Consider the following 12,498-nt stretch of genomic DNA (forward strand, 5'->3'; position numbering starts at 1 on the left):
CAGCTTCACAATCTCCTTGAATGTTTTTGCCTGGCTGGATCATGTCCTTGGACACTGATAATGCCTCTTTGCTTGCCTGCATGGAGGGTAAAAAGGGGTGTAGGAGCATGTGGAGAAACCAACCCACTGAACAAAGATAAAATGTTACATTCATTGCTCCGCCTGCTTTTGCCTCTGACCCTACCCACCACAGGCACGTGGCCCCTGGAAGCTTGCCAAGATGGGAATGCAGCCCACGGGCTGAAAAAATTGCTCCACCTCTGTCCAAACACTGATTGCATTGAACATTGTTGGTTGGGACTGAGGCCCCAAACCTGTTCAGTTTTGTCACCATGAAGTAGCCATATCCTGGAAAACTTTCTGTGTGCAGTCAGGTGCCTGTGTGGTAGAATAATGAGTTCTGAGATAATAGCTCGGTTCTGTGCTGTTTTCCCCATCTCCCAGTAATTAAAACTTCTTCCTTGTGGCCATATCCCATGTAGATCCTGAGTAACATCATCATCATAATTTTTTGTTTTGATTTCACATTTTCTTTCTCTGGTTCTGATTCTGAAGGATGCTGGCCACCTTGAATGTACACTTGTTGGAAAGTCAGGATGAAAGTCCTATAATAAATATTGAGCTCAATGTGTGCCACAGCAGGGCAGCTTAGGATGTGTCCAGACTAGTTGTCTGTTTCCTTCTTTCTACATGTGCACTATCCTTGAACTGTTTTTTGTCCATTTCCCTTGGCAATATGGTCCCTTCTCTTGACATTGTGGGCCTGGATTCCGCTCCGCTCTTAAGCCCACTATTTTTAAATATGTGCACCTGTGCACTTATACAGAGAATAAATGTAAATTATTGTGTCCAAAAATAAATTTAAAACGGAAGGCTACATTTTAATTAATTGATAGATCCAAATACATCTTCAAGGCCACAGGTTATCCATTCCTGATGTAATTCATTAAAATATATATACTCTGCATTTCCTTATAAAAGTTCACAAACAAAAAACATAATACAATACAATTAAAAAACCCCACAATAACCAAACATTGGTAATTCTTCAGCTTCTTGCAGAATCAGGTCCTTTCTGGATGGCTATAGAGAAGCCATTTGTGACATATCACCACACATCTGTACAACATCTTACAGCAGGGGTGTGGAACTTTTCTGGCTGGGTGGGTTAGCTTTGACAGGTGGGTGGGACAACCCACCTATCAGTCATCTGATGTCATTATGATGCCAGATGATTGATAGGTGGGTTGTCCTGCCCACTTGTTGAAGTCTCTTAGTGCTTCCCAAGTGCTCGGCAGCCAGCTGTTTTCGCACGCTTGGGAATCACAGTGCAAGGGGCCTTGCCACGCTCTGTGCCACGCTCTGGGTGGCAAAACTTTTCTGCATGGATCAGCTGCATGTTCAAGTTCCCCAAGGGAAGCTAGGTCACGTGGGCGTGGTAGGGGAAAACAGCCTCATGGGCCAAAATGGGACCCATGCTGAGCCAAATTTGGCTGGTGAGCTTGGAGGTTCCCCACCCCTGTCTTACAGGATAATATAGACGACCAAACTCTTTCTGGGTGAGATCTCCCCATGGGTTATTTTGGTTGCTTGTATGGGCTCAATTATTCTTCTTAAAATAATATATGAGCCTTTTTATTTGTAACACTGGATTCTGAAAATTCCTGTAGCTGAACTGCAGAAAATTTGTTTCAGACAACTCTCTAATAAGATTATGGTGCTGATAGTTTCCATGACAGAATGAAAATGTCACATTTTTGTTCCCTTTGCAAATAGTTCCCCCATTTACTTATTTATACTGTACCATGTTTGGCAGGCTTGTGAGGGTGGACGACTGAATGTAATGTGCCAGTTTAGACGCCAACATTTATTTCAAACTTTTGGTTTGAAGAAGCTGCAAAATATGTCAGCGGTCTGCATGCCCAAATTGTAGCTTTTTATTCTGTGGGGCAGTAAATGATACCATATAATTATCTCCATTTTGTTTATTGCTTGGTTTTTGAGCTTTTAAAAGAAAGACATGCACAGAGGAAACAGGATCTATGTTTATTTTGGGGGGGAGAGAAAGGGGGAAGCAGTAGACTGCAAACTTATTTTCTATAGCAAACAATAAGAACTCCTGGCACAAAGAGTGATTTCTGTCAACAGTAATGACTCCTTTTTGTGGTATTGTTCATCCACATTGCCTGAGGGATTTTAAAAAACATGGAAAGAAGGGTCTGGGCTATAAAGAGACCTTGATGCCTGTCTGGATGCTATTTTCTCCTAACCACAATTCTCTCTGGGAGCTAATGTGCTCTTCACTTGAATACTCCAGACAGCTTAAAGCTTACATAGTGGTTAGACCATGCCCGGTCTCTTTGGGGTTCCCAAACTGTTGTCCGTGAGCTTCACTCAGGTGGTCCACGACATGTCCCCATTAGATATACCTATTGATTTTTAATTGTATGTGTATTGCTTCTTTTATTTCTCATATTGTATTTTCTTGTATTACAATCTGAATCTATGGAATACGATACAATTGTACAATGCAATATAATTTAAGGAATAAAACCAGCAGCACAATACAGTTAAAAATCATGCAGCATCTAACATAGTGCACTACAATTGCTACAGCAGGTAGACACATCTTTTAAGTATTCTGCCAAGATCACCAGCGATTTTCAACTGGTCTGTGGGCAAGAAAGAGTGGGAACCCCCTGCTATAGCGCATTTGTTCCGATTTGTTTGCGGAAAGGTTATATGACAATGAGCGTTCATCTGGATTTGCTTGTGGGGTATGTACATATTGATCACTCATTTATCCCACACTTTTCATTGCATTGTCCCATCACCTTCCCTCTCTCAGAACATGGAAGTCCATGTGGTTAGTTTGAAAGCAGGATCTCCGGAAGAACATCCCTTGGTCAGAAGTTCTACAGGAAGATCAACAACAGGGAGTTGAATATTAGGCTATATCTTTCACAATTTGCTTTTACCTAATTACATTTTAGGTCATTTAATGTTTAATCCATAGCAGGGGGGTGAGAAGCCAGAGGTTGAAGGAAAGAATATTTTGTTGAAAATACATTGGCAAAGAAATATTGTGTTCCTCCTTAGCCAGCAGATGGCAGCAGTAGGTTATTTATATTTTTGAAAGCACTAAACCTTTATAGATAGTTTCATAGGCTTTAATGCTTTTCCTATATGTTTATATTTTCTAGGGATTTTATTACAAATGCCAACAATATTCAGATTAACCAAACAAAACCTTTGTGGTACAACTACTTCCTATGTGGATTCAAAGGAATTGAGGTAAAGCAAATTCAGTATACATCATTATTGTAATTTGATTTTTTTTTTTAAAAAAAAGGTGTTTTGCGTATTTAAACAATTATTTTTTTAAAGCGTCATTTACACACATAAAACATCATAGTTATAACAATACCTTTCAATATTTTGGGTCTCTTGTGTTTTAAACATTAAAATGCTGGCAAGTTTCTTCTTGCTATGGATTTTTGAGAGATTTTTCACGATAAAGTGTATTAAGAAAAAAACAAGACTGGAACATGATCAACATTTTTCTAATTTTAACCCATGTTCTTTCAGTTGCCACATTACAAACTGGAAATCCCACTTCTACCTTTAAAAGTCTTGCGGCTGTGGAAAAACAGGAGATAACAGTGATTACATACTTTCCTGCTGCTGCCTTGCAACATGTGAAGGGGCAGTTGGGATTTCCAGGTTGTCATCAGCCTACTCCTGTTACCCAGTTCATACAGTAGGAGTGTGCAAGAAAAGGTTTTTCATTTGGCGATGCCATTCCTTTCTCATTAGTAAAGACCATGTGTGTTCTGTCATTCATGAAAAAAGTCACCTTTGTTTTGTTCTCAATTAGTTTGAAAGAGTATTCATAGAATAGTAGAGTTGGAGGGGCCTATAAGGCCATCAAGTCCAACCCCTTGCTCAATGCAGGAACCCAAATCAAAGCATTCCTGACAGATGGCTGTCCAGCTGCCTGTTGAATGCCTCCGGCGAGAGCCCACTACCTCTCCAGGTAATTGGGTCCATTGTTGTATGGCTCTAACAATTAGAGTCATCTTGTTACTCATACTCATTTTCTTTTTCTTCTTTCTTAAACCTTGCTGTTTGCTGCTACCTATGGCTGCAGCAGCAGCAGAGCCTTCCTTGCTCTCTGGGAACATTGGAACATAGAAAGCTGCAATAAATACAGAGAGTCAGACCTTTTGTCCATCTAAGCTCAGTGTTGTCGACACTGACTGGCAGCGGCTGTCCCAGGTTTGAGGCAGGAAGTCTCTCCCAGCCCTACCTGGAGATATCAGGGATTGAACTTGGAACCTTCTGCTTGCAAGGCAGAGGCTCTACCACTGAGCTATGGTTCCTTTCCATCATATCATTCAGAGAAGAACAGCCTGACCCTGCCAAATGAATACAAATTCCCACGTATAATTCACCACTTTGCTCTGGCCTTGAAGAACGTTTCTCCTTCCTCTCTTTTCCCCTCGCTTGCCTTTCCTTATGTGCTTTGTCTTATTTGCAAACCTGATGGCAGGACTTGTTTCCTTTTTTTTAACTGATGTGAGCTGTTCTGGAAGGCAATAATCCTCTGAAAAGCAGCATCACAATGCAGCAAGTAAGTAAATAGCATTTACTTAAATTAAACAACATTCAGTTGAATTAAACAGGACGTAACTACAGTAAAGGGCTTGTCAATCAGCCAGTATTTTATTGCAAAACCACATTCTATCAGATAACCTGTATTGGGGCCTGGAGAGACAGTAAACTCCAGATTCTTTCTTGTCTCCACCTTGAAAGCAAATGCTTCTTTGTTGAATCCATTCTCTCTCTTTTTAATATTTTCTTTAGAAAAGTGAAAACCCTTTTATGAAGGGTTGTGTGACTTCACACAATGGGTTTGGGTTTTTTTGGAGGGGAACATAATTTTTTGTGGGGGATTTGTGCCTATAAAACCAACTTCCCTATAAAACAGGTGATGCATACAAAGTAGTCTTTAAAAAAAAGTAATGCAACAAAATCTCTTAGGAGAAACATTCTTCAGCTGCATTTTCTGAGAGAATCCAAGGATATAAATGTGATTATATTAAACTGAAAACACTATCCTTTCGGAAGAGAAGTGATGCAGAGCTTGATGAAATTCACTTTCAGTTCTCAAACAGGAGTCAGGCAACCTCCTGTTCTCTCTGCACCCAGCCCCAATTTAAACATTGTGTGATAAGTTTGCAAATGTGTGATCCACTTTCAAGGCAATTCTGTTGATGAGTTCCTGGTTAAATATACGACTTGGATTTCTCCCCTCCCTCCCAATCTAGTCTTCTGATGTCCTGCATGGAAGTGTGTTGGCAGCCATACTTCTTGAACGAGTAGTTTGTGTGTGTGGCTAAGAAAGGGAATTTTTATGTGGGTAATCCGAGGTAGTGATTTGAACGTGTTTAACTAGTGCTGTTTTCTGTGGGTGCTGCGAAAAGTCTGCCTGGGCTGCCTAATATTGGGATTTTGTTGAGCAGGGGGGGAGGATAGACCTTTTAAAACAAATCAGACCTTGCAGCGGTTGCAAACTTTTCCTTGGAAGTCCTCATCTTAATTATACGTATATAAGGACAGGAGAAATGTATTAAGCAGCATTGACCTTGCATTCTGAATGGGGGCATCAGTTTGAGATTATAATGATCTATGGATACATTATAAGAATAACAATAATTTGTTATTGTTTAGATCTTTGTTCCAGAATTTGTCAGAGTAGAAGAAGCGAATGATGCTTGTAGCTCCTGATGAAGGAGGGCTCTCTGAAACTTGTTGAGGTTAATAAATAGCCCATTACCAGTAACACTGGAGCCTGTCTCCTTTTTGCTTCCATATCTTGGTGCTCCCCTCCCCCTTTTCACCTTTCTCCAGGGTTTGAGGCAGGAGTCTCTCCCACCCTGACCAGGAAATGCTGGGGATTGAACCTGGGACCTTCTGCATGCAAAGCAATTACTCTACCACTGAGCTACAGTCCTCCAACGCTTCCTTTTGAGTGTCGTGCAATTTACAAAACAATAAACAATGGACTAAGTCTTCCATACCTTTCAAATTACAAATACATAGCCGATTTTCATAGCTAATATTATTCAGTCTCCCATAAAGCACCATAGCATCCAAGATGTAACATATCTCTGCCTATGATCCAGGAGAGATACTAAAACAGTCAAGCGGATGCACCCGCTCATTGAGATTTTAAATCATGGGGCAGATTTTAAGCTGTTTGTTGCTATATCTCTTGTCCTCTTGGCCTTTCCTATTTTTTTTTTCTTAATTCAATATTTCATGTCAGGATAAGCCAGATCACTTATTGAACAAAGTGCAAGTAGATATATGGAAAAGGAACTGATAGTATGGTTTACGGGAGACTGGATGGAATATTCATTCAGTCAAAGGCCACATTCCCTTAGGACTACTTTGTTGGGGGCTGCATCCCAGTGGTAGGTGGTGCCAGAGCCAAAAGTGGCCAGCAACCCCTTTTTCCTCTCTTTCTGGTGCCCATTTTTCTCTCCCTCTGTTTCCTGCTCAGCAGACTGCGAGAGGAGCACAGATTGCCCTTGCCAGAGGTATGAACAGATTGCTTGCAGATGGATTTTGAAATTAGGGTAAGAGCCACCAGGCTGCAGGTTGCTCATGGGAAAGCAAAACACACACACACACACATCCCCCCAAAAAACCTCAGGCACCCAAGCTCCTGGAAATTTGTCTTAAATTGTCAGTAAGATCCCACCCCTATTTCATTTGTGATTGGCCAAAATCATTTCTGTTCCATCTGCTGTGGAAATGTAAAAACAAATCTGATGCTTTTCCCTAGGGACTGGAAATATATTTTTGGCCTTCTGTGGAGTAAGTGATTGTTGCTCCCAAAAATGTGAGGCCAGGAATTTGAAATAGTTCTTTGCCAGCTCTTCTTACAGCTCCGAGAAGGAGAAATTCCTAGAATAATAATAAGAAGGGCTCCATTAGCCAATAGGATTGCAAAACATGAAAAGAGAGACACATCAGTGCTAACTGGGATGTCAGAAGTGGTGGTGCTGGTGCGTCAGTGGCAATCTGCTTTCTGACGGAAGAGCTACATACAAAAATGAATTAGCTTTTAGTGTGTTCCTCCTCTAAGCTCTTGGCTGTAGCATGGGAAGCAGCTGAATTGGTGCAGTTGTTACTCCATTGTAGGACCACTGAAACTGCTAGACCAGGTGTAGGGAAACCTTTAACCTGTCAGATGTTGCTGAATTACAACTCCCATCATGCCTGGCCATTGGTCATACTTGCTGGAGCTGATGGGAGTTGTAGTTCAACAACATCTGAAGAGCCAAAGGTTTCCCACCTGCCCTAGGTAAATTTTAGGAATGTCTGGTACAGCTCCAGAGATGTTGACGTAGTGCCTTATATGGTCCATTTAGCTTAGTATTTTCTATACTGATTGGCAGCGACTGTTTAGGGTTTCAGACAGGGGACATCCCCAACCCACCTGGAGATGCCAGGGATTGAACCTGGGGCTTTCTGCATGCAAAGCAGTTGCTGTACAGCAGGTGTAGAGAACCTTTCACCTGTCAGATGTTGCTGACCTACAACTCCCATCATCCCTGGCCATTGGCCATGCTTGCTGGGACTGATGGGAGCTGAACTTGGTCAACAGCCCAACTTTCTTCTATGATTTTGCCACTAACAGCCTCTGAAACTTGTTTGTCTGTGCATTCATTGCATCGCCATGCAACTGTACAATTGGCTGCATGGTGCCGAATGTGGCCTTAATAGAAGGGCCATAGCTCAGTGGTGGAGCATTTGCCTTGCATACAGAAGGTTCCAAGTTCAATCCCTGGCAACTCCAGGTAGGGCTGGGAGAGACTCCTGTCTGAAACCCTGGAGAGCTGTTGCCAGTCAGTGTAGACAGTACTGAGCTAGATGGACCAAGGATCTGACTCGGTAGAAGTCTGCTTCCTATGTGGTTTTCATAGGTTTGCTTCTGGGCCATGTTTCTAGCCTTTGGAGGCAATGTTAGGCCTACTCTGAGTAAACCCATCAAATTAATGGACACAACTAACTTGGGTCCATGCATTTCAATTGGTCTACTCTGAGTAGGACTTTTTGGCTGCAGCTCTATATTAACCTGTAGAAGTGCCAGCTACCTCACTTCAGAGCCTTTAGGTCAGCATAATGTACTTCCAAATAAATATGGGTTAAAACCAAGCTCTCTCTGTTATCTTTTTGGCGCCTATTGAAGACTTTCCTCTTTCAACAAGCGTCTTAAGTTGAGACCTATCCCAGTCTACGTCTGTGTTGGAATTGCTTTTTAATATTTTTTAAAAACCTTTTCTCCCTAAACAATGTGTTTTTTTAACTCTTTTTATTTAAGATGTTTTTTAAGCTTTTTAGAAAAGTGTTTTTAAAGTTGTTTTGTTTTAATGTATTTTAAGGTCTGTTTTTATGATGCTTTAAAGTGTTTTTAGTGCTTTTGTTTGCTGCCCTGGGCTCCTGCTGGGAGGAAGGGTGAGATATAAATCAATAATAAATAAATAAATAAATAATAAGCTATTCAAAATTGAACTGAAACCATGAACACTTTTTTTGCTGATAGGTTTATATACAAATGCTCACACAGTGCTATGTGTAAAAATAGTCCGGGGTATATATATATATATATATATTTACTTTCCATATATGATTTTGAGGTGCTGATTCCAAAGAACGCCACTCTCTAAATACTGGGAAAATGTTACAGTATTATATTAACACTTTGATCTTAAGCCCAAGGTTTTAAACCTTGATTCTAGTATTATTATATTTAAACCCATGGTTTAAGGAGTGCCACTCTTTAAACTTTGGGAAAATCTCACAATATTACATATATTTTTGGTCAGATTTTAAAAGATGTGGAAGACATGAAGGAAGGGAATGTTGAGAATGTCATGACCTGTCACAAGGAAGAGGCTGATCCACATATCAAGCTGACTGTGCAGATCGCATGAAGACCTGGAATTATTTATCAACGTGTATTGATCCACTTGATGACAGCAGTCACACAATGAACAGATTAATAAACATAGTCAGTGGCCAAATTCTGAAAGGTTGCTAGTTAAATGTGCATGACGTAATAGCTGTAGAGAGTAGTCAGTACATGAATTTGTGAGCAACTGGCCCTCTGGTTTTCATGGAACTATTACCAAAAATGTAAAACGATAACAACAATCACCAAATCTGTGAAGCAGGTAATTGTGAAGTGGTTGTGGATTATACTTTGATTTATACTTGCACAATGGGATTGCGCACATCATCTCGAGACGTCGTCATGGATGCTGTACTTAGTCATTTACTTGCCCCAGTTGCCGTCATGAGAACTGCTCCAACGATCCATTCTCTACCCCACCCAATTATTCTTGATGGTTGTGCCATGCTCTGGTGTGTGTTGTGGCCAGTGCAGCCAGCTATTGTGCAAATGCACATGAGTGCATACAAAGCGATGGTAGATCGAGAACTGAAACAAACTCTGGTCATGCATGTAGTTTTTGACAGATACTTTGAGAAAAATGTCAAAGCTCCTGCACAAAAGAGACAACAGGAAGCCAATTCCAGGCAATACCAACGGTCTCTGGCTTCTCTGCTACCAAAAAGAGAAATGGTACTGGACTCTATGAAGACAAAAACACAATTGATTACATTGATTGTTGATGCACTAATGAATGGTGATGCCACCAAACCCACATACTTATTTTAACTGTCCAGAGCAATCATCAGTGGAAGTTAATGTTGGGTTGTGGGGCCCATCAACAACACATGAGGAAGCTCCCTTAAATATTGTGTACATAACCATGCAGGAGGCGGCAAATGCCCCAGATCATCCGATATGAGTAAGGTGCGATGACACTGATGTTTTGCTGCTGCTGGCATATCACGTATATACTAATGCATATTAATACTGACTACAATGGAAGAACGTGGTGGGTCCAAATCAGCAATTGACATAAGTGATGCTGTCACAGATCACAACCCATGTATAATAGATGTGCTAGCTGCTCATGGTCTAACTGGTTGTAACACAACCTCATTTCTTGCTGGAATTGGTAAAGGCCACATGATGAGCATTCTCCAAAAGAGACACAGAAAGCTGTTGGCGACCCTTCTTCAGAAGAACAGTTGTAGTGAAACAGTGTGACATCTTTGCTGCTGAGCTATACAGCTGAGGGGAGACCTCGACAGAAGGCTTGCGTGCTCATTTGTGGATGAACCATAAGGCCAACCACACAGTAACAAACATTCCAAGTTGCCTCCAACACCCGGTGCATTGCAGCAACACTACAGACAAGCACATCCCCAAAGAACACTATGGAAGCCTGCCCATCTAATTGGTTTATTTCCAGTGGACCCTCTGGAGTTTGGGCGGGAGATTTTGGCACCCACAACAGAGGAAGTTGCCACAAGGTACCTCTCTAGCACCTAACATGATACTGAATCTTATGAGATGTTCATGCCGCAAAGGTTGTAATGCATGTGGGTGCAGTAAAGTCCAATTAAGGTGTACAACTTTTGGCACTTGCCAAGGTGAATGCAGCAATGGAATTATACATGATGGTCTGGACGGCAGCAATAACGATATTAGTGCTGATACTTAAATTAATAATAATAATTTAGTAATTTAATTCTTAAATTTAGTAATAAAAGTACATTCTAATGCTTAAAAATGCCATCTAAAATAGTAAATATATTAATAAATGCTGCTTTTTATTGGAATTCTGCATTTTTACTTGAAGGCAGGCAACATGCTTAACAGTCCTGGAAAAGTGCCCCCCAACAGTATCCTTGGATCCACCACTGATCAATGTCCTCAGAATTCTTAGACAATTTTGAAATGCTTATAATCCAAATTAGATGAGTCTCATGCAGTTAAATGAAATGAAGTATAAAAGAAAAAAAGGTTGTGTCTTAACTGAAATTGTGAAATTTCCCCAAGATTTAAAAAGTGGCACTCTTCGTATTCAGATTCAGCACCTCAAAATAATAAAAGAACGGTAAAAAAAACCCACCCCTTTATATATGGTGAAAAGCAACGTTCATCCAGAAAATGGTCCTTCTTCCCAGGACTAAAATACTTGATGGAACAATCATATGCATAGGTCTATTTCTTAGCGTGTATGTGTTTTGTAGGCATGTTATTTTTAGCCAGCTTGAAAGAGGCTTAGTAGTGGAAGAAATATTTGAAACGTACTGCTTTGTTATAAAAATATTGATTTGTTAGTTGTCATCAGAAGCTAAAGCAACTTCAGATAAGTTCTGCCAATTTTTTGCAGGGGAAAAATTATCTCTACCATTAGAAATGTTTGTTGCAGTATATGTTGTATGCTTCCCATTCAGTTAGCAGTGAGAACAGTAAATACAGACCACAATTCCCTACTCCTGTGATCATATTTGATATTTTATTAATCTTTCCTTCATCTGTACCAACAACAATAATACATTTGATATCTATTTGATTTGAAGCATTGGCAACCCATTTGGCATCTGGTCTACCCATAAAACATCCACTTGGATAAAACAGATGTTTGATTGACAATGTGTAGACTTTTTGGGAAATTGTTAACATATTTTAGCTTATGAGTTGGTGTTGCTGGCCCAGTAGCTCGTCTGCTGATCTTGTACTAGGAGTCTGGGAGTTAGAATGATTACTTTCAAGGGTAAGCCGCAGACCTCTTAAGCTGGCTTTGTCCCATTAAAGAAAACGGAACTAACTCAGTTTAAGTACTACAGTTTCAGTAAAAGTGGGTTACCTTTTCAAAGCCTGATCCACAAGCTGTACTGAAATTTCTTACAAAGCCAAAGTGGTTTGCAAAGCATGTGGTTTGGGTCTTTTCACATAGGCATCCCTTTTACAGCTTGCTCTGGCTGAATACGGTAGTGCTTTGGGACTCTAAATAGCTCCACTGTAAATGAAAAACAAGCAGTATGGTGCAGATAGACAGGGGGTTGCTTTGGATTTTTCCTTAGCTGTTTGTAAATTGTACTGGCAAACACCTGTTGTTAGGTGCTCAGGTCCAATTGCTAGCAAGTAATCTGCTAGCAGGAAAAGTAAGTAGGAAAGAGAGATGGTTGAGCAGCATTCTAGCAACACAGAGGAATATCCTGATGCCCTTGCTCAGCAATGACTTGCCAATATTGAGAGAGGGCACAGAGGATTATCCTGGTGCCCTCACTCAGCAATGACTTGCCCATATTGGGAACACGAGATCGGGGAGCTTTATGATAGGTGGTGGGCATAGGACTGGCTCGTTGGGATCACCAGGACAAGAAAGATTCTTGTGCTTGTATCTTGGCTCAAACTGCCTGTAGCAAAGTTAGGGAACTGTCTGATTTGTAGGGTTTCCTGTTCAAAACCAGACAGCGTTTGACAGCTGCACATATAAAAAATGACATCCAAAATTAAGGTGGGTTTTTCTTCGTTTGTTGTGGCAGTTCAAGACAGAAACA

General features: G+C 40.7%; 1 protein-coding gene across 4 annotated transcripts in view; it reads left to right on the forward strand.

The window, feature by feature from the left end:
* GALK2 (galactokinase 2) overlaps positions 1-12,498 on the forward strand; it is a 96,216-nt gene that overhangs the window by 15,228 nt on the left and 68,490 nt on the right. For all 4 annotated transcript variants that reach the window (XM_061595040.1, XM_061595039.1, XM_061595037.1 and 1 more), the window contains exon 4: positions 3,204-3,294. In XM_061595040.1, the coding sequence (XP_061451024.1) occupies positions 3,204-3,294 (91 nt within the window). The remainder of the gene's footprint in view (positions 1-3,203; positions 3,295-12,498) is intronic.

Source organism: Rhineura floridana, chromosome 14 (genome assembly GCF_030035675.1).
Source record: "Rhineura floridana isolate rRhiFlo1 chromosome 14, rRhiFlo1.hap2, whole genome shotgun sequence".
Taxonomy (NCBI): domain Eukaryota; kingdom Metazoa; phylum Chordata; class Lepidosauria; order Squamata; family Rhineuridae; genus Rhineura; species Rhineura floridana.